The 21,935-nt window shown below is 41.2% G+C and overlaps 2 protein-coding genes and 1 long non-coding RNA gene across 18 annotated transcripts in view; 2 read left to right on the forward strand and 1 right to left on the reverse strand.

Annotated features, from left to right (window-relative positions):
• Positions 1-7,868, forward strand: part of LOC143474921 (uncharacterized) — a 61,602-nt gene extending 53,734 nt beyond the window's left edge. For 8 of the 14 annotated variants that reach the window (XR_013120876.1, XR_013120877.1, XR_013120872.1 and 5 more), the window contains one exon: positions 2,069-2,582. Coding sequence is in view for 1 of the 14 variants with exons in the window: in XM_076972590.1 (XP_076828705.1) it covers positions 2,069-2,152; positions 2,248-2,263 (100 nt within the window). In the remaining 13 variants the exon portion in view is untranslated. The other 6 variants (XR_013120878.1, XM_076972590.1, XR_013120879.1 and 3 more) reach the window with 5 other exon arrangements.
• On the reverse strand, positions 7,116-13,616 carry insig1 (insulin induced gene 1). 3 transcript variants are annotated; one of them, XM_076972589.1, is made up of 6 exons: positions 13,383-13,616; positions 12,944-13,283; positions 11,578-11,704; positions 11,080-11,244; positions 10,593-10,692; positions 7,116-8,863 (listed from the first exon to the last, which is right to left on the reverse strand). In XM_076972589.1, the coding sequence occupies exons 1-6, from the start codon at positions 13,401-13,403 to the stop codon at positions 8,834-8,836; spliced, it is 783 nt and encodes a 260-aa protein (XP_076828704.1). In that variant the 5' UTR covers positions 13,404-13,616; the 3' UTR covers positions 7,116-8,833. The 3 variants fall into 3 exon arrangements, with proteins under 3 accessions (XP_076828704.1, XP_076828702.1, XP_076828703.1); XM_076972587.1 differs by lacking the exon at positions 11,080-11,244 and having other exon boundaries at positions 10,593-10,736; positions 11,580-11,704; XM_076972588.1 differs by lacking the exon at positions 11,080-11,244 and having other exon boundaries at positions 10,593-10,736; positions 11,580-11,704; positions 13,450-13,610.
• A 22-nt stretch (positions 13,617-13,638) lies between these two features.
• Positions 13,639-20,858, forward strand: LOC143474924 (uncharacterized). The gene is made up of 3 exons (XR_013120887.1): positions 13,639-14,414; positions 16,373-16,458; positions 20,008-20,858. It is a non-coding gene; the product is annotated as an uncharacterized LOC143474924 (long non-coding RNA).
• Positions 20,859-21,935: the final 1,077 nt, after the last annotated feature.

The following is a 21,935-nucleotide window of genomic DNA, read 5'->3' on the forward strand; positions in this document are numbered from 1 at the left end:
TTTTTCAGAAATGTGCATGTGTGAGTCACTCACTTCTGATTGACAAAAATATAGTTAACTGCGATAAGCAGGGTTCTTCCCTAATTACCGTCTAGTTGTATTTGCGTTGCATGTATGATATCAAACACCATTAAGCAAATGAAAACAGTGATACCGTAGCCCAGGATCATAGCATACGTAACTCTGTGCATTTGTTAAGACATTGTATTGCTTGTAAATGTTTTCGTTACCGAGCATAACCCATAACCTAATGCAAGGTTGTTGAAGATGATTCAGAACTAATGTTCGCGGTAAAGGTGTCACACAATACTTTATATCCTAAAGGTTATTGAATTAAACTGTAATGGTTTACGTTAATTATTAGTAACTTTTGTTTTTTAATCATTGTGTAATTCTAAATAGGTCCCCAAACCCATTTGAATTGTACCGGCATTATAATATGAATTATGTAAATAACGATGCTTTTCTTAGTAGACCAAAGTCTGCCTGCAGGATATGTTTGTGCCTTATTCAAATGTTTTTTTTTTCTTGAATCTGTGCTACTGACATACTGTAAAAAGTAGTAGTCATTGAAATTATTTGTTGTATACTCCATAGTATTTTTTGCACACCCACTTCTGTAATAATCATATGACCTGCAAATATAGAATTTCGTCAAACCATTTGTGGCTTATTATTATTGTTCTTGAAGCTGTTATCATTATTATTGAATAGAGGTTTAAAAAAGCCCGTCATTAGCATATTAGCACATCAGCATATTCAAGACAACTGTTCAAAATGGGATAGAAATTTGTAAGTGACCTCAGACTTTATTAATTGCATTCAGACTTGATTATGATGAACTCGACTACGTTGAGATTACTGGTTGCACGCGGAATAATTTTGCTGCTCCTTCACGTGCAGGAACGTCTTACTTGTGACAGTTAAGAGTTGAACGCCACGTGTTGGCTATTCCTGTCAATACGTTTAAATGGGTTTACGTTCCCAGTCATACAGAACAAATACCGTGTGTGTGTGTGTGGTTCAGTGGTGGGGGTTATGCATGACGCTGCTTGCTAATCAGGCCCCCGTTAGGAAAACCAGATCCCATCTTAAACGTGACCTATATGCGTCCTTTGAAATGCGCGGTGCGCAGCGAGGAAACGATATCGGACGAGCGGACTCCACACGGATAGGTCAGAGATCGTGTTGTCTCCGTCACTTCGGTTTGACATTCCACTGACACCTGTGCGGCTGTTTTTGATTGTTTACGAGCTTCTCGACAAGTGAACAGGGCGCGTGACAGGTGGGCAAGAAGCACTTGTCGCTCTGCACTTTGCTTTATTGCCGCTACACGGAACTTCTTTCTGTGTCCAGTTACTGGGTGAGAATGCGAGACACGAGAAACGTGTCTCACTTCCATGCAGTCAGATTAAACTGTACAAAAAAAATGTCCTCTCCATAGAATATTTTACTAAAAGCAGAGAAAGAGTGAAATTGTGTAATTAAACAAAGTCATAATAAAAACATGTAACATTAAATAATGTATGAGTGTATGAGTAAGTGGATTTATAGTAATGACCAAATATTGCAATATTAAATGAAGTTCAAAAGCAATCTCCAAAGTTATGGCTCTGAGTTTTTGGTTGTTAAAGTCACGTTGACCCGATGGGAGTTTGTGAAAATCAGTTGGCTTCCTCATCGTGTGTGGAATATCCCCTTCAGTATTCATCTTTAGCTGCTGTATATATGGAGAAGTAGTTGCCACAAAAGCAGAATCCATGTGTTGCATTCCACACCTCTAACCTTGTTTTGGCCACAGCTGAGTTCCTAAAACGCTGCTGGGGTTATCTTTAAAGTTAACTGCTGCCGTTTCAGAATAACTGCCACAAATGTAAATGCAATTACCCTGTACAAGTTCATGTGTGCATATTTATGTGAATGCATTTTCAAGTTTTACATTGAGAGATGGTTTCCATGTATCTTATGGGACTGGTTGCTCTCTCTCTCTCTCTCTCTCTCTCTCTCTCTATCTATGTGTGTGTGTGTGTGTGTGTGTGTGTGTGTGTGTGTGTGTGTGGACTTCCAGTGTCTCTCTGAGAAAGTTGGAGTTGTCTTTTGTGCGTCTGAACTCGACCGGAACCTGCTTCATCCACAGCTGCTTTGCTGCTTTGTGAGGAGGAACAGGCTGCGCAAATCCACCATCATTCAGACGCTGATCTTTTACCCTGTGTTGCCCATTCCCAGATCTCTCTGCTCTTCTCTTAGGTGTGGATTATTCTAGAACATATCACGTTGTCTGCTCCAGCATGTTTCCGGTAATGCTATGTAAAGTTGGATTTGTAAACACTAAAAGGATTTCTTCTACACATCATATATTATATCATATCATAACATAACATATCAGGAAGAAAAACTGGTTGTTGTCAATGACTATTTATGCTTGTTTTGTATTACACTTGTATTACTCCCCAGAGTAAATTTTCCTATGTTTAACTCTTCAGTAAACACCTTTTGAGCCAGTTAAATGTGTAGTTTACAGTGTCTCAACTTATATTGGTAACAATAACTAACATTGATGATAATAATAATAATTGCAGTAGTGGTGGTGGTATATGTGTTACATATGATTTCTGAATTTTCTAGTATCTTTGTCCTGTGACAATTTTATTACTGAAGTTTGGCCAATTGTATATCCGACCGGATCTCCTCGCTGGTTCCCAGTTATCTATAGAAGCCCACATCTCTCTTAGGATGAAAGGTGAGAGTTCAGAGTATGGCACTCAACGTGGAAATGAACTAGGTGGGAATCAAAATGGACCCTAGTCATAACCCCTAAAAAACCTCAAAGAAGAAGTCGTGGTTTAGTTCACCCCTGTCCATAATTTAGAAAACCTAAATTCACACCATTATATTCAAATCAGGCTGTATACTCTGCCCATTTTTAAATTAAGCATGACCTAAACGTTTAGAGATATAAAACGAACTTTTAATATGATGGGAAGACGTATTGTTCTGCGTCTGCATACATTAGCTTCAGAATCCCTGAGATGAAGTGGTCACGTTGGCGTTTTCTTTTACATGAAGACCGCATTTATTACCGACTTCGTGATAAATATTCATTATAATGAATATTTATATTCATTGTAAATATTGTTTATGTATGTCTGGGGCATTTAACGTCTCCCTCATGCTGTCAAAGTAAAATTCACATGAATTCCCTTTAGTAGCCTACGTAAAAATGTAGTAGGCCTACACAATCTCCCAAAATGATTGTTTCCTAAACTCAAATTACGCACAAACGTTATTGCAGGGTTATTAATAGTTCAAAGAGACTTATCTGTTAAGCTAAAAATATATAGGTTAATCCTGGAGTCAGTCACAATATATCACCATATCGCCTATTTTAATATGGTTTGACATTATTAAGATTGTTTACGTACAACTGACAAGCGTTTTAAGATCTTGGTATGAATGTCAAACTACTTCATTTAGAAAAGTTTAATTATTAAATATTTGTATGTTTGGTTTCATACCTGCGCCACGTAAGCACTGTTTAAAACCGCAAAGTGAAGTTTAAGTTCTCGGGATTCTTACAGACCAAACCTAACAGGAGACTGTAGTTGAGCTAATTGATCTTGATGACACTAAAATGGCAATTAACAAAACGTATAGATGAAAATATTTATTTCACATTTTAGGATTATGTCAAACAAACTATTAATTAGCCACATCTCCAGTTATTTACAGGGTTTGCGCACCTGTAGTGAGTGCTGTGTGTGTAGTCCTGCAACCTTCTGCCCACTAAAGAAAATCGCGCGTCTGACTACTGAAAGGCAAAACAGTTGATTCACTTGATATTACCTCAGCACTGTTTTTGGCGACGTGACTCATTCGACAAAACCAAAAAAGCTTTACTATATCCTGGCATTCAGGGAGAAGCTTCCTGTGCGCTTGATTAGGTTGTAATATCGGCGCGCTGCATGACAGACAGTTAATCCCAGCCGTAGTGTGATGTGTTTCATTTGCACTGTAAAGGATTTGCGCAGAGCAGTCACTTAGTGTGTCATCACCTGAGATTTGGTTTTCTGCTAGCAGGAACCATGTGATCTTCTCTTTACTGCTGTGCGCGGTACAGAAGCTTTTGTTGCGGCTGTGTTTGTAAACTAATGTGTAATCAAGGCTTTTCTTTATTTTTTTGATTATCTTCTCATTGTTTATATATTCACAGCTCTGTTCATTTATTTGTCTTTTTCCATGATTTGCGCGACACGTTAAGGTCTTCGCCTAGAATTTAAAATGCAAAACCACTATTAGCTATTGTGCAAAACCGTTAACTCGGCAAATACTGTAAATTGGATGGTTTAGGATGAACGTAGAACATGTACCCTCATCAAATGGCAGCCTAGTGATCGCTATTAGGCTTTTGTCATATTCTTAGGCCGCGAAAAGGTTCAAGTTTGGTCACGCGCTGACTTTGGCCGTCCTTAGTAAACGGCGTTGCGTGCGCTAGGGGCGCTTGTCTTCCACTCTGAATCCATCAACCAATTAAAACAACCAAGGGAGAATCAGACTGCCTGTGGTGAATGGAAGTCCTGCTCGCTGGAGAGAGGTGAGACAAGTTTAAATGCCAGCCTGGCATTTGAATGGCAACACGGGCAATTTGGAGTGGAGTGGGGCCCCATTTTGCACCATCTTGTAAGCCTATCGCTGGTCTGTGTCCCATTAGCTTTAATTCTTCCATTCATTATCCTCATGGCCCTCTTTCCAAAGGAGTGAGTGAGACAGGGAGATAGTGATGAGGGGGCGGTGGGGTGTTGACTTTAATGCATCCGCTTACAAAAAAAACCTTCAACTTTGCCCAGACCACAACACCCAGCAGCTACCACAAATACGCACATTCAACATACAGCACACTGTACATTACATGGCAAGAAAAAGACCAATGTGCACAAATATTCAAACAGAATTCTCTCACCTGCAACCGAATGTCAATATGTGTGGAGCCCTGTAAGCCCCTGGCTGACAGATAAGGACGCTCCTAATGTAATGTTATGTTATGGCCTAGAGTTCCATCCTCACATCCTGAATGACAGGGGGGAGGAGCTAATGAGTGTAATTATGAACAGAAAGAGCAAAATCACTGCTGCCATGTCCTCTTTCGTACAGCTCTGAAATGCTCCACTCTCTCATATTGTTCTTTTTTATTTTGGAAATAGTGGCATGGAACCAGCAGCACTTTCATGGACCAACACATCTATTGCAAGGACCGGAAGACCATGTGAGGTGTAAGAAACTCCTCCAGTCTTTTTTCTTCTCGTTTTATTCACACCCCTTAATTCCCTCCTCTCTCCTTCTGCTCTTTTTTGCTTTCGTTCACACATACACACACACTTACACACATCCTTTGTCTCTTCCTCTAGTACTGTGTTAGTTCAGTCCGAAGCCAGTGAAATGTCAGGGGTGAGTCCAATAAGTCTGGGTAATTGCTATTCTGTCTGCTCGGGCGTTCGGCTGAATCATCTTCCATTATAGGAGCAGTGGGGGGGCCCTCACCAAGGGCCAAAGAGCAATCGAAATCTTCTCTGCCTGTTATAGCACCACATCTAGCCGAGAGTCATCTCCATACAAACACATAAAAATACACACACACACACACACACACACACACACACACACACACACACACACACACACATGCTTAAAAACAAAGACACCATTTTTTGTAGCGTCTGTCCTTCATCTCTCCCTTAAATCTACGTATGAATCGACTATAGTTACCTCGGCTGCTTCCGAAAGAGGCTTTTGAAAGTGGACACCCTTTGTGTTTGTTTTTTTTTTTTCTTTTTTGGAGAGTGTCTATTGTGTTTACCTACCTGGTATTTTGAGTTTGGAGGGCAGCTCCATTACAAATTGGTAATGCATTATAGCAATGAGCTAAGCTCTCTGATCCCCAAGAGCTTCAATTATATTTTATTACAGCGTTCACAATAGTGCTACGTTGAGAGAAGAAATGCTTCCATCTAGTGGCTAAGAGGGGGAGTACACATCTACATTTTAGGGCTTTCGTTTCTCATTTTTGAATATTTTCCTTTATATCTGAACATTCCTTTCTTTAAAAAAAAAAACTGTAACAGCTCTACTATAAAAACACGCTGTAAATACGACAAGTGTTAAAGTCATTCAGCATGCTTCTAAACCCTCCAAAGTCTTAATGTGTAAATTTGTGTGTGTGGTTGCGATAACCCCCACCCCAGCTATGAGTTATTTATGAGGACGAGAGAGTCCCGTTTGGCCCCGTTACTATGGAGACACCTACTGAGGGGGAACCGCCCCATCCCCATACACAGCCCCTGCTGAGTCAGTGCATTATTGACAAATACACACACATTGACATGAAGAAGCCCTTTATATGCGAACATGAGCTTAGTCTGGCCACTTTCAACTAGTGCCCGGTTTCTGCATAGTGCAGTTTTTCACATATCTGTTAGTCTGCATAAATAATCACAAAAGCTCCGGTTCTGTTCGAGAGTGGAGGTTGTGAATGGTTCTTTCCACTTTCCTCCCTACACTGAAAGCGCATCTGAGCCATTCTGGTTCGAGCCCGTTTCCCTTGAGCCCGTTGTGCTGGATGTCACGTTATTTGTGCAGGGGCTTCCACCGGTCACCTGAAGTTTGCTTCTCCACCTTAATTTCAGTGGAGTTTGGGGTCAGTACACTGGAGACTGGAGGATCCTCTCCTAGTCCACAAACTCTCCCTTTTGATATTTGTGTTGTATATAAGAAATATCCAAATAGCAAGAAAAGCTCATCATACTAAATATGTTACAGCGAACATAAACTTGGCTCATCCAGAACACTGACCTTCATTCTATGCTAAATAAATAAATGTCCTGAGATCTGACAGTTCAGACTCTGTAAAATGGTATAGTGCACAATTTACATAAACATCTGATATAAACAATTATCACAAATGTGTAAAGACAGCAACAGTACATTCATCCATTATTTGAAAAAAACATTATTAATACAGTAGTATTCTTTAGCAAGTCATATATAAATCTCATTTGTAATTCTCTACTAAGTCTTCAAATGCCTCATCTCATAACTTAATAACCAATTGCACAAGGGATGCATAATCTTCAACGTCCTTTAATAAGTATAATAGAAATAATACAACTGAAATGATGGACAAACACACACACTTTAGTCAAGAAACTTCAAATCCTGCAGAAAAAGCTTTCATTGAGTTTTACATCTTATACATTCCCTGAACCGAAGTTGTAGGAGAGGCTGTTCAGCAAGGTGGCGTTAATATTTTACACTGCCTCCCTCACACGTCTGCACCAACCTCCCAATTCCACACACACCCTTTTGTTTCAAGTACCCAAATCTTTCCAATTTTACTAATACTAATCCACAAGAGAGACAAGACAACACGTTGTTTGCTCTAAGCAGTGGAAGTGGTCCTTGGTATCATTAGAATCGTGTGGTTTCAAAGGTGTATTAGACCCCTAGAACTGGATTTTAAGGTAAACTACACACAGAAACACAAGAGTTATTGCTTTGTTGGTTTCTCTCTACTGCATAAGATTCTGTTTCATCTTTACATCAAATAAAACAATAAATATGAAGGTACAGATTGGGCTCATAGTAACTGATTGCACTTAAATCTTTGCTCAGACCTCCCCGGCTTCCAAACTACAAAGTGGAGAACGTCCGTCTGATTAGGTTAAGGATGGATTATGTGGCATACAATACAAAATGTACAAAGTACAAAAAAAATATGAGAAACATAAGTAATCCATACATAATCTGGAACAGTGACAAAAGCACTCAATACTACAAAGGCAATCACAGATTGCAAATGTTCAAGGCTGCAGAAGAAAGGGCGAAAAAAAAAAATAGAAGAAGAAGGGAGGAAAAAAAAAAAAAAGTCCTCTCTTTCAGTCCTGGTCACCTTTAATTCCCAACCATTCACCGGCTGTATAATTTTATAAAGACTTTTCTTAATTCCCTAAAACCCAAGCTACAGCCTTAGGACAAATTTAAGTATATTCAAAGGCCTCCATGACTGGCCCAGACACCATAATGTATTTCTGACCATATTAAAAGTTGTTACACTGTTGGAAAAGTACAGCAATGTCACTGAGGGCATTTATTGCCCGCTTACTATGTCTTGTTTATTATGGTCATACTTGCCGGAGGTCTGTTACCGCACCTCATACGCTAATACTCTATGTGGAAGGTTATTGATGGAGGTTATGTGTTGTTGGTGTCCCTTTTGACCACGTCCTTGCTGCTCCGCCACGTCGCTCTGCATAACACCTCTTTGGCTGGCGGACACTGGTGTAGCTTTGGAACACATTTCCCTTTCATTTAACTTTTGCTTTTCTCCAGCGCAAAACAAAAACTATGAAGGACACATTTTGGCCTGTAATTTTTTTTTTGTCCGTCGGACCTACATGTGAATCCCGAACTGCCAACACAGGCGGGCACACGCTCACCCATGCACAGCTTTACCACTGCACAACAAAGTTCAGTTTGGTTCATGCTACAGTGTCCCACACCTGCTGCTGGACAATGGAACGACAAACACCAGCAAAAGCACCACGGACGGATGTGACGGGGATGAAGGCCAGGGTGGCGATGACGGCCGGGTGTGTCCGGATGTGCTGGCCACAGGGAGCGATGCCTGCTCTTCCTCGCTCTTAAAACACAACAGGAATAAAACGTAAGTGTGGTAGATCGACGGAGTCTTCCGGTTTGTCCTGCGCCGTGCCAAGGATTCAGGTCTGGCAGCTCGTCACATTGGCACTGTCCACAGCTGCTCCTCCTCCTCGCAGGCGAGCTGCTAGTCGCTGTGAGGCTTCTCGCTTGAGCCCTGTGGGGGAAGGAGCTGGTTAGGAACATGGCCATCGCCGTCACAACAAAGATCCCGTGGAACAGGAGCGGAGGTCTCTGGTTTGCTCCAACGCGCTCTAAATGCGCAACGTTATAGGGCAGCAGCCATTTTGATATTTGTCCACCCACAAGTAACCTGCTCTAAACCGTCCAGCCCTCCTGCTCTAAACCAACATAGATAATATAAAAAGATCATTTTGAAAACGACAACAGCTTGAATGAGGATTCCCAAAAGGCTTTGCATTCGGAGCCACGCAGCCAGAGCTATATGTGGTCAACGGGGTTGGGTTAGACGAGACCGTTCACTAGTAAAACCGGATAGTCCTCCCTGGGTCGGCGAGGTCGGTCTGCTGCTCCGTTTACACGGACGCCTTGCTCATGTGGCTGAACAGCTTTATATAGAGGAGTCAGGTGCCATGTGTCACACCACTCGGGTGGTCTAAATGGACAACCAGAGTTGTTCATTTTGAGATTCTGTCCCCTTTGCAAGATGCTTCCCAATAATGAGAAAATGACAAATCTGCATTTTCAATTACATTGTATCTAACACTTTTCCAATTTTTAAAATGATATGATCCAAAGCTGAGAAAGTACTCCACTGCTGATTCTATGCAAGTCCCACATAATTCCTGCTTTTTGCTTTACTGTTGTACTTATGTACATTGCAACTAAAGCCTTACATTTCAGTAACAATATAGTGACCACCACTGCCCCCAGACTGCTGTAGCTGCCCATTAATTGTAGTATGTGAATTTAATGTTACAGAAACAAGCACATATAATACATTCTTATAAATATATAATAAAAACAAAAAGATGCTCTAAAAATCTCACTCGTCGTATCACTTATCAGTCAACACCAGGAAGACTGTATAACAGGACTGGTACTGATTGAAAAGTCACTCTCCACTCATTTGTGCCCACAAAGGCATTTGAACTTCAGCACCAATTATCAACTTCAAATCATACAACGTTTTCTTTTAACAAATTTGAAAATTACAAGGTAACAAGTAAACTGGGTGACTCTTGCTTCAAGATTTCAAGACAGAAATCTGTTTGCCACCAGACATAACCAGAAAGAAAACCTGACACGCCCTAATCTCAGTACAATGATTGCTAACAGGGCTGTGCCAGTTGCCCAAACAACAACAACGGTGGTAACAACACACGGAATGCACAGCTTGGTAAGTGAGCCACTTGATTGGCTTGCTCCATCAGGCCATTAGCATAAAAAACAAAGAAGGTAATCAGCTTTAGGCTGTACATGGGAGCGACAGGCATAGCGTACAGGGGGGGAAGGGGGGGGATCAGGGAGGCCCAGCTCACCAAGGGGGTTCATGGGGCCAGCAGTAATGTGCCTCCGCACCACAGACCTAATTAAGCTGTCTGCTGGACATTACACTAAGGCACCACAAGGGGGCAATGCTTAGCACACACAGTTTCACAACAACTGGCTGTCCTGGTGATGGTACTGGTTACTTCCATGGGAGAATATGTTCAGTGACACAAATATGGTGTAATGCAACACCCCCCCCCCCCCCCCCCCCCCCCACACACACACACACACACACACACTCACACACAAAAAACTCCAGTACACTTGGCAAGTATGTATTTATGGTTGATCCCCACTCAGCTCAAGATGCAGTTAACCATTTTCTAACTTAGCCTGCATGCTAGCAGCGCTAAATCACTCTACAGGACTCTTACCATGGCCAGCTGTCGTCCGATGTTTCCCACGGTTACTCCGCCAGAAAAGAATATGCAGGGCAGCCAGGAGCGGACGTAGCGTAGCTCTGGAGACGTGTACCTGAGGGACACAACACACGCCAGCTGAGGAGGAGACATGGGGTGCTGGAGGGGATACATTGGTTAAAGGAAAAATCTGACTAAATATAACATGGAGCTGTAGGGGCACAAAAGGTACTGGTATATATGAAGTATGTCGCACTAAACATTCATCATGCTAAATAAAAGGCTGGAGACAGATGGAACAGGTTTAGCACACAGTGTTGAAACTGACAACACAAGGTGAAATCTGAACTCTGCCCACTTTCACATGTTATTTAAATTTTTAAATTTTTTTTTACTCAACAAAGTACAAAACATTGCTAGACTAATCACTCGAGGTCCATTTTCCAACAAATTATCCTAATGGAGGACTTATTTACCGCATACATGAATGAACAGAACTTACTGGTAGATGCCGTTGTAGACCAACAGCTGAACGACAAGTGTGGCCAGGAGAGCTGTGGTCAGTCCCAAGCCAAAGCCACTCCTGGACCGGTCAAAGGTCCACCACAGCCCCAGGGACAACGCAGCCAGTGTCAAAGAGAGCTGCATGTTATTGGCAAAGTCCAGTGTTTCTAAGTCAAATCAAGTCAAGGTTAAACAAGCTGGGGGGGGGGGGGGGGGGGGGGTTGTCAAAATGCAATGAGATTCAGGTGGTTATTTTGTTCTTTAATATAATAAGGTATATCATTTACAATAACGATGAAGGCAGTAGTGCCACAAATTCATATAGGCTTGTCACCAAGATACAAGCATCTCCAGTATTGTGGTGAGCAGGAGACCCTCATTTAATCACCAAGATACAAGCATCTCCAGTATTGTGGTGAGCAGGAGACCCTCATTTAATCACTAAGATACAAGCCTCTCCAGTACTGAGGTGAGCGGAAAACCTGATGTTAAGGATACAGCACTGGCGTGGTTGATGCCCACAAACACAGCAATGCAGCGCATGACACTGGCCCACTCCCTCTTGAACTTGTGTGGCTCTCCAAGATGGCTGTCCAAGTAGGGATATAACAAGCCAACCACAGCTGTGGAAACAAGTCACAAAGCATCGGTTTAGCTGGTCAAACACACAATCACAGAGAAACTCTTCTAGTGAGGTGTCCAATTCTTTCAGTATTTAGATTGTTTTCTTCAGTAGTCATCTTTGTTGAGGAACAGTGGGGTTTTATAAGTAAGGAAATGTTTCCTTATAGACTTGCACAGATACATTTGTATGATTCTTTCATATTTTTTGCTGTCTCTATAAAGAGTGTGTTAAACAATACTTTGTTTTGTAAGCACAGAAATAGGTAGCTTTTTAAATGTAGTCTACATTATAGACTATATGAAGAATCAGAAAGTTGAGACAGATGAGGCCATCTTTGGCTTTCAGGAAGACAGGACTTTTTGTAAATGTTTAATATACAGGAAGAAAAGTTATTCTTTAAAAGATTCAACCAATGAATGCAGGTAATGTGAGCTGAAGATTTTTATGGGATTTTTTGCTAGGTAATTAAAAGTTAAAATTATGACTGTTAACCTAGTCAGGTCATTCTGATGTGAATGTGTTTGATGTCCCGGGTGAGTCTAGGGAACTGATCCGTTTGAGAACAAAATATGAAGTTTAAACCTCGCTTTAGAGTCTACATAATAACCAGGAGAAAATAAATACCAAATCCCATAAGGTTTAGTTATAAATCGTGCCAAAGCGGAATGTGGGTTCTGGTGGTCTTCTGGTGTTTTATAGCAGGCGGTAGATGTGTGAAATATTTACGTCTCCACAGATATGTGGAATGTGGTGGGAGGAGCCGCGTGACGAATTTGTTTCGTTTCTACTACTCACGACTTCCGTGTTTTTCTTTTTCGGTAAATGGCATGTTTGACTCGGCGGCCAATAAGATCGCGCCCTCGCGGCTCACCCGTTCTGAGGGCAGCCAATGGGAAAGCGGCATCCCCACCATGACCCCGAGCGGGCTGCAACGCCGTAGAGTGGTTAGTAGAACTGCACCATACGTTCAAACAAAGCTGCCCCCAAGCAATAACCTAATGTCCCATTACATAATGCTGTGTTAGCGTGTACAACAACCAAAACACCACGCACGACTCCCTCGTCCCAGAGATTAGCGTGTTAATAACGGGCAGGTTCGCGCGACCTGCCAGGTGTACGGTTCACGTGCCAAAAATCAAATCGTCACTTGTCAGTGTTGTGTTTTTATAATTTTTTTGGTTTGTTTTCTCAGATCGAGACAAAATTCACATCTCATCTAAATCTGTTGCAAACTTACCAGCAGCCGTTCCACAACACAGAGGAATCCACCACGCCGACGAAAACAAAGTGTTGAGCACCTCGTCGGGAAACAACACAACGTTTCTCTGTATCTGTAGCAGATAAAGCACCAGAGCGAGGAACACTCCCACGGCGAACAGGACCAGTCCACGGCGTATTAAACTAGCGGACTGGACGTGGTGCAGGGAGCCATACGCCTGGCTCAGTACCGAGCTTATGATGGACATCGTTTCACCCGTTTTAGACGCGATCCAACTGGCGCTCGACAACTCTTTCGTCTTCACGGCGGTGGAACAGGAGCAGCTCCAGCAGCGTTCCTCCAGTCTCGGCATTTGGCACTGCAACAATAACGTGCAGCACCACAGTTAAACACGTCTGCTACAGTAAAAGAGTGCAAGTTTACGTTTTGTTCCTTCCGCTCAGATTTCAACTCTTACTTTACATCTGAGCGTTGTCATTTCTCCACAAACGAAACCAATAACCCAATAAGTGGCTGATGAGTACCTCGTCGACAGCTGTTTTCGCTGTACCCGCAGATTGAATCACTTGTGCTTGATTAAAATCACGAGAACAGTTACGTTATAATTTATCTAAGCAGCCTGAATGAAGAGGTTTTTATTTATATACATATAAATATATCTATAAAAAAAAACGTTGCATGCCGTTTCATTCCTCAGTACGAATCTCATACCACACGCGCGCTTCCTATGCAGAAAACAAGCGCGGAGGTGTCTGGTGAGCTGCGCCGACCAATCAGAGAGCGGCGGGCGATATGACGTCACCACACGCCACCGCCCCCTTCTCGCGCACGTACGTAGCTGTTCCCTTTTCTAGTGGTGCAAACTTTGCAGTTTTGTTGCTAGTTTTAGCAACTTCCAGAGCACCGTAGAAACATTATTCAAAGCCACAAATTTCGCTAAATGCATTTACAACGTATAGCAACCTTTTGAAAAGAAACTCAAATGCTAAAACTCACACATGTGCGCTGTGAATGATAAAACGATTTCTCTGTCAACAACTGTTAACAACACGGTCAGTCTGTCTGGCTGCAAAGTGCATTGTGAGTGACGTCACCAGTACTGACCGCTCAGGTCAATAAACAGGCACAGGCTGTTATGTATCGTGTTATGTAAACCAGCATGAGTTCGACTAGACTGACTTTTTGGTCATATCATGTTAAACACATTCAGTTCAAACGTTAGTCTTCAGTAACTACATATTTTATTGCGGAGTAAAATTAAGGATGTTTTGAAAAACATTTACAGAAGTGGATTTAAAGGCATTTGTATTTCTCTGTTGCTTTTTCCCAGACTTTCTTGATATGTTTAAATAGTTCAACAGTAACAGTCAAAACCCAGTGAACAATTGGTCACGAATGTTTGATCTTGAACAGAGCTTCTATCAGTCAACATATCTCAATCATTGTACAGCCAGAAAGTGGATACCTGCAAAACGCAGACACTACTGAGGTAATCGCCATTGCTACTAGCATGTGACTGGTTAGGTATGGCTTGAATGCCGACTTTTCAGATTCTTTAGCAGCAACAAATAAATGCAACGCATCAAATACACAGAAATGATTACAGGAGTACTGGCTCAAAAGGGGAACATCATTAATTCAGTATTTCAGTGCTGAACAGTTGTGTCCACAATTCTTGGGCCGGCTGACATGGAGGGCTCGGTGCTGGATCAATACCAAAGGTGGTGGTTGAGTTTCATGAGAAGTGCAACCTTAAAAAAGAGAATCTTCAGAAATCTGAACACAATGTCATTTTTTCGAACACGATGTCCCAGCGCAGTTTTGTGCCAGAGGATGAGAAGGTCATTCAGAGACACGCACCAGCTACATTATTGTTTTAAGGAAGGATCTCCAAGCATCATGGTTTCCCACTCAACTGCATGGCTGTTATGGCAGCGAGTGTCATGTGACAGGTTTTTTTCCATTTAGTTTCCATGGTATTACCATTTGGTTTGATTTGTTTTTTGGTTCTGGCTACACCCTGGTCTCATGTTTTGTGGATCCCCACCTGTTATTGTATTCATTTAATTCCAATTTATCTGTGCATTTAAACCACATATTCTCAGTTCTTTGTCTATGTTTCCGTGAACGTATGCTGTGTGTGATTGCTTTGTATTTGTGGTAAGTCCTGTTAAGCTCAGTCATGTTTGTTTTATCCAGTTTTGGTTTCAGTTTGTTCTGGTTATTCTCTATTCATGTTGTTTGCTTTTAGCTGTCGTCCTTTATATTTAATCCACTTGCAATTGCATCCTGCTCTTTCATCCATGTGACAACAAGGTCCCCAGACAACCTAGAAGCCTTGAGAAATATGACTTATTTTAAGGAAATCCTAAGGCACAATAAAGGCACAACTAATATGATTAAAGTAGCTGAGGTAGCAGCCACAAACCATTGTCAAAATCCTTCCCAAATAGAGAAATGTCCATCTGAGACTCTGGTGTGATTAAATGGCATCAAGTCAGAGCTAAGAACCAGAAAGTCACTGTGCACTCTTCTCTGTACTACTGGTGTGGCATGAACGCAAGCTATTAAGTGATGTTCTGCAGCAGAGTCTGGTGTCTCAACAACACACACCTTTAAGGCCATTCCATCCTCTTGTCTTCTGTTCATTTGCTAGTTGTAATTGTTTGATATGTTAGCATATAAGATAATAAGATAACCTCGTGATTCGTTTGTATGTGTTATTGTTGATCAATTAGATAGCATATTAACTAACTGCCAATACAAAGTCAATTAAACTCCAGTGATCAGTTCAGACAGCGAGTAAGATTACATGGGCTGAGCAGTTGTAACCTATTCAGATCTGACCTGGTCTTAAAAAGCATCAATTTTAAAATGTTCTACACATACATGACATCAGACATTTCAGATCAGGCAACAGGGCAGGAAGTTGCAGAGAAGCATTAAACAAACATATTAGGACATATCCTGCTTTTAAGCAGAAACTCAACCGTTAAAGTGAATGTATCTGCAATGCAATGTGATTCGCTGTATTTTTATACATTGTGTAAAATGTATTTAACATAACTAATAAACATTAGTAGGCAACACTGCTCTTGTCCGGTATGACAGAAACCTGTTTCAAGTGTTTCTGTATTGACACATGTAGTAGCGGAAAGTTGAAAGCTTCTGTTGCACCAAGTCCTGTTAACAGACGTGTGTCCTGTCATATGAGGTCACCTCATGTTTTGTTGCACAAAGTCCTATTATCAGACGTGTGTCCTGTCATATGAGGTCACCTCATGTTTTCTTTAGCTTTCTTTACATCATTCAGATGCTGATCTGGGACTGTTCATCTTTCAGAAAGTTAACCTAAACCAACTGAGTACTAGGCCTATTAATTACTTGTCATTGTAAATAAATCTGTTAACATATCGGTTTCATTAATGTGGGTTTGTTAAATTTCAGAAACCTCTGGTAGAGAAGACATGTGGCGACAGTGAAATCACCTCCGTCAAAATCTGATATGGAACATTTACAAACCTACACCTAAAGTAAGTGCCATTCTAAGGCATGTTGCAGTGGAAGAGCAAATACATTCAAACCTGCAGGTCTGCGGTTTTCAGTCTACAATAGGCTAACATATGTAAGGCCATCAAACCTTGTTACCTTATTGTTGTGTGTGCAATTTTTACGTGGCCCACAGACAATGGTGAAAAACAGTATAATGTTTATCAGCAATTCTGCAGCTGTTGCTGACCAAGCTTCTTCCTGCTCGGTTTCTGTTTGACTCAGTCTACGTAGCGCATGGCTCGCTCTCCTGCTGAAACTGTATATGGGAAAGGGGAACTGCGGTTGGTGGCGTGACTGAGGTCATTAACCGCAGGAGACGCTACTTGGCTGACAGCACGTAGAGCCAGTAACGCAGGAGGCAGACACAAGGAACAGGTCACAAACTGCCACACAAATAAACCAGCGTCCAGGTGGTGCGTAGGGTCTGGGCGTAACCCTAGGAGTAACCCTGTCACAGCACAGGCTTATCAGCGTGTCCTCCACACTTGCACAACTCACACGCCTACCCATGCAGTTGATAATCACCACACACAACTTCGTCATGTTAATGATCGCCAGAGAATCATTGATGCCATTAACAGACTATAGGAGCACCCTCCTCCCCAGACTAGCATTACAGCCGGTGTAGAAGCATCTATCCTAGTTTGTTTACTTATTGTTTTGAAGTAAACAGAGGCACAAATAGGCGTAATTATGTTGTTGAAACAGGAGATTAACAAATGTTCTATAGAAAAATGCATTATAACCACTGTCAGTGTGAGAAAAAGAAAAAGTGCCTTTCTCAATCCATTTTCTAAAATGGAAGAAAAATCTATAAATGAAGCTCTTACATGCAGACATCTCAGGAAGTGATAAAGCACTGTAGCAACCGGGTGTTTAATAGTGACCTGAATTCTCACTGAAATAATAATTTTGTCCAAAACAAAGAGTCTTGTTATCAAGTTAATGTGTGTATTTCATAGTCTGCAATACTACTAATAAAAAGAATACAAATGAACAGCTAACCGTAGCTGTAATTCTCCCACCCTCTCCATCTACGTTTAGTCATGTTTAGGTCCACTGTGACCTACAAACCCAGAACTGGTTGCCAGTTTAAGGGCCCTACTAATTCTGTCCGAGTCTTAAGAGGGACATATGATCCCATCTTATTGCTAAATGAGTCCACCCTCACAAAAGGCCTCAAGGCCTGTGTCTGTGCTTTTGAAACTGCAAATATTGAAAGGCCTCATATTTATTATATAGTGTTATCTTTTCCTGCATTTAGTTATTTATTTTTTTACATTCCAAATTGAACATTGGCTATGGGTAGGATCCAGTAAGATTTGGGTCACTGACCAGTATACGTTCCTGGATTATTTTCAGAGTGAAAATAATGAAAACTGAAACTAGATAATGAAGCACAAAACTGAAGTCTGTGTCCCCCTCACATTTGGTATTCTCTGTCAGTGGTCCACTCTGACTGCCCCAACCTGAACCCTGGAGTTCTGCTCAAGCTTAGCTTTTGTTATGAATTATGTCATGCATGAAATATGGGGCAGTATAAATATAACCTATGTGGACAAACAAGACAGCAGAGCTTCCATATGCATTTTAAATCATGTGTAGCTTATATCTGTTTATTTACACAGATGTTATAAGCTATATTGTCACAAATATTTTGCAGTCCTATGATTGCCCTTATAGCCATAATCTTACATTTTGTTACACCAGCCTAAGACTTTTTCCACTACTTGAGTGACTGAAAAACTTACTACACTTTAGTGTTGTGAAGTTATGGTTCAGGTTTGTGGGGATATAACCCTGACCAAACCATAGAGCTTTAAACAATCTGGTTCTTCCGATATCATTGGTCTGGAAGCACTCCACACGCTGCCTGGGAAGCTCACCAATATACTTTGATGTTCACCAGAAAATTCACTGTGATTCCAATGTTTTGTTGAGGTAAGACATCCCTTACATTCATGTGGAGGGTGCAAAAATCAACTCACAGTGGAAAGAAAATATCAAAATTGCATTACGAGGGGTAAAAGTAAACCCAGAACAGCCTCGTTTTCATGCTAAAGTCCCAATTTCAATACATGTAATTACAGTCTTCAAGCACACTGTAGGCAGAGCAAGCTAGCAACGATAAGACTGTTTAGCCGTAAACAGGGTGGCAATCGCTCCCGAGCACCAGCGCATTGTTTTTTATTCTTTCCCCCGTCAGCTCATAGAAAAGACCCTCGCCTGTCCTTCAGACTCGCGACGGACGTTCCACTTCAGACCTGCGCGTCTGAGGAGCGTAATTCTTGATGTCCCTAGACACATGCTGCTTTTCACAGGTTTGATTCAATTTTGGGGGCCTGCCTAGTGGCAAAGACCGCGTGTAAAGGAGTGGGAACGCAGACACTGGCTTAAGCTCGGCGGTGGTTGGCGAGGTAGCAATGTGTGAGGAAGAGATAAGCCGCGCGGAAAGGCTCGTCTCCTAGCCGAGGAGAAAGCGGACTCAAAGATGAGGCACGAGGCGAACGCGAACCTCCACACAGCCGTCCCGCACCCCGAAGTCTCGCCGACAGCTGCACACGTGGACACGAAGAGCCCGCATCACCTTTAGCTCCACCGGCTGGGGATAGGGTCACCAAAGTGAACGGAACCTCGGTGCAGTGCCGAGTGACAAGTGTCATCATTCTGCATGGAACAAAAATGTTTATGTGAATGAACAAACCACACAGAATAAACCCAACAGTGCACAAATATATTAAATGTTTTCCTTTTAAAATCTTGTTACAGCTTAGGGGAATTTTGTGCAGTGGAATTTTGTCTGTGATTGTGCACCATGTGTCTAAGTAACTGTAACAGTCGTGACTCAGAAGGCAGAGAAGGGTCCATATGCAGATTAGGTAAAACAGCATTTTATGACACAAACGCGCTAAACAGGAGCTCAAACGGGAAAATCCCGAGAGGCAACAACGGGGCAAGGCAAAAGGCAGACAAAGAAATTCAGCGGAAACGGCTTAGTACGCAACGCAAGGATGCAATACTTCACAATGAAGGGCTGTTCTGTGTGTGCTTAAGTAATGTGGTTGATGGCGAATAGAGTTCAGGTGCGCTAATCAGTATTCCGGTGACGGCGCCATCTGGTGGTCATGGGTGTAGCCGGAATCTCTGACAGTAACGGAGGTTTAACGCTGAAAAAACCAAAACGTATCTGTTCAGTCATTCTCGGTACCAGGTCGGAAAACTTTGTGATTTATTTTGCTTTCTTTTAACTTTTTTTCTTTGCCTCTGTTTATTATTCTTCTGTATATTTATAATTTAGCAACAGCTCACTCTCAACAGCGAAGCAGCTCTGGTCTGGTTGGAAGAACGGCAGAATTCTCCACGTCTGTTGTTGGCCATCCTGCCAACAAAACCATCACAGCGCTTTCTTTTGCTTACAAATGAACTGCTTACAACTTTTTCACATTAGAAGCGTACTGTGCTCCTGCATCTGTCTGTGTTTCTAACTCTCTCTGCCTTAATCCCCCCCCCCCCCCGGACTGTTCTGACAGATCAGCCGTGTCCCTGATGAAGCTGCCTAGAAGAGCAACAGCATCTCGTTCACAATGACGCAGATGTTAAATCCCAGTGCTGAAAATTAACTCATCATTTGGTCTTTGACATTATAACACCCTCCCCTGACATCATTAGAAGTTCTGTGGCAGATTATTTGCTAATTTAAGACATAGGATTAAAAGATTAGTCAAAGACATAGGATTAAACTCAAAAGGACAGTTTTATCCAATTTTCGTAGAATTCAGGTTTCTAACCCTTGCCATGAAAATGTAATGTTATTTTGATGTGATGCCATCCACCCTTTTCTCTTGGCCTGCTTATTTCTCACTGCTAGCTTTTCTTGTTCTGATGGTGGTATTGCTACACAGAATAACAGCTATTACAGTTTGTCCTTGAGACACGACTTTTGCTACTTCACTTCAAAGATCTTCCTACGTTCATATGGAAGAAATGCACATATATCTTATTATACATTATAAGAATGTAGTATTAGGTGTTTTAATTTCCACGTTTTCTGAGGTAAAATGTAGGTACTGCTGTTGTTCATTTATAATTTTGTGTTTCATTGGAAATGTCAAATTCTCGTGTTTCTTAAAATGAGTTGAAAAATAATACCATACCACATTCAGAATGACCTCAACCAGAGGTCAATAACAACATATATGAGTAAATATCCCTTGAAGCTCAGAATCGCCCCAGACGTCTGATGGCACAGTGTGCTAAAAGTAGTTGCATGTATTAGGATTCTAAATAATTGCATTAGTATTAAGTGACAAGGCCTATTTGACACAATATGTCATGTCCTTTTTTTTAAAAAAGAGCTAATTTTCACTTTTACTTTTACTCACTGGACCATTGTCATCAAATACTTATTATATTCAGTCAATATCTGAAACTCCCTCGAAAAGAAAAGGACATTCATAATAAATGACGCCCATGAGCTGCAGCCAAAGACTTTGAAAAACAACACTGTAGACTGTGGGCTCAGCATCATTAGCCAATCAGATATCTGCAAGTGCACCTTGTGTGTAATAGCAGCCAATCACAGCACATCTCCCGACTGGCAGTGAGGTGGTTGTCAATGTTTTGAAAATAACCCATTCATAAAAATCATTATGCATTGTGTGTGTGTTTGGGTGTGTATGTGTAGCTACTGTATATGTGTCAGAACTTCCAAATGTGCATGTTTGTACATAAATCACGTGTTTCACAGTTAATAATTTACCAAAATATGAGGAACAAAGATAGAATTTTACAGTTTACTGAAATAGTACACTGTTTAAATTGGTAATTACCTTTAATTGGTAATGAACCTCCTCATTATATAAATGATTCTTCAATTTTTAATAAAGGTTCTTCACACTGATGTGTCATTACCATTAGATGAAACAGCTTCTATTCCCTAATATACATAAATGTGGCAAGAAAATGACATAGGCCTACTTTAAAAATCTATTTTGTGTCTTGCTTTAAATGTTGAAAATGTCTGCACTGTGATAGAAAATTATGAAATATCAAGGTTATTAGCCAATTAAGAAACTGAAATATTTGAATTTGCTGGTTTATATCAACAATAAGTGATTATGTCCATGAGTAATAATAATAATAATAATAATAATTAGCTTATGTCTGGTTACTCCTGTACTTCCAGTTCATTTGGGTTTGTTCAACTGATGAAGAATCAGATTCTGAAGAACTATTTGTTATTGGTTGTTAGAGGAACCATTTATGAACCTATTGAACCACAATGAACCTATTAAGCATAGATCATACAAATAACTTTCTTTCTGGAAGCAAAAATTGTTATTTGTGGGACCAAAAAAAATGTATTCCTTAAAGACCATTAATTGAAAGTTTCTTCATGGAATCAATGCTTCTTCTATGGTATTGTTCCAAAGAACCCTTTTGGGTTCCAGTTGGCACT

Source organism: Brachyhypopomus gauderio, chromosome 14 (genome assembly GCF_052324685.1).
Source record: "Brachyhypopomus gauderio isolate BG-103 chromosome 14, BGAUD_0.2, whole genome shotgun sequence".
NCBI classification, from domain to species: Eukaryota; Metazoa; Chordata; class Actinopteri; order Gymnotiformes; family Hypopomidae; genus Brachyhypopomus; species Brachyhypopomus gauderio.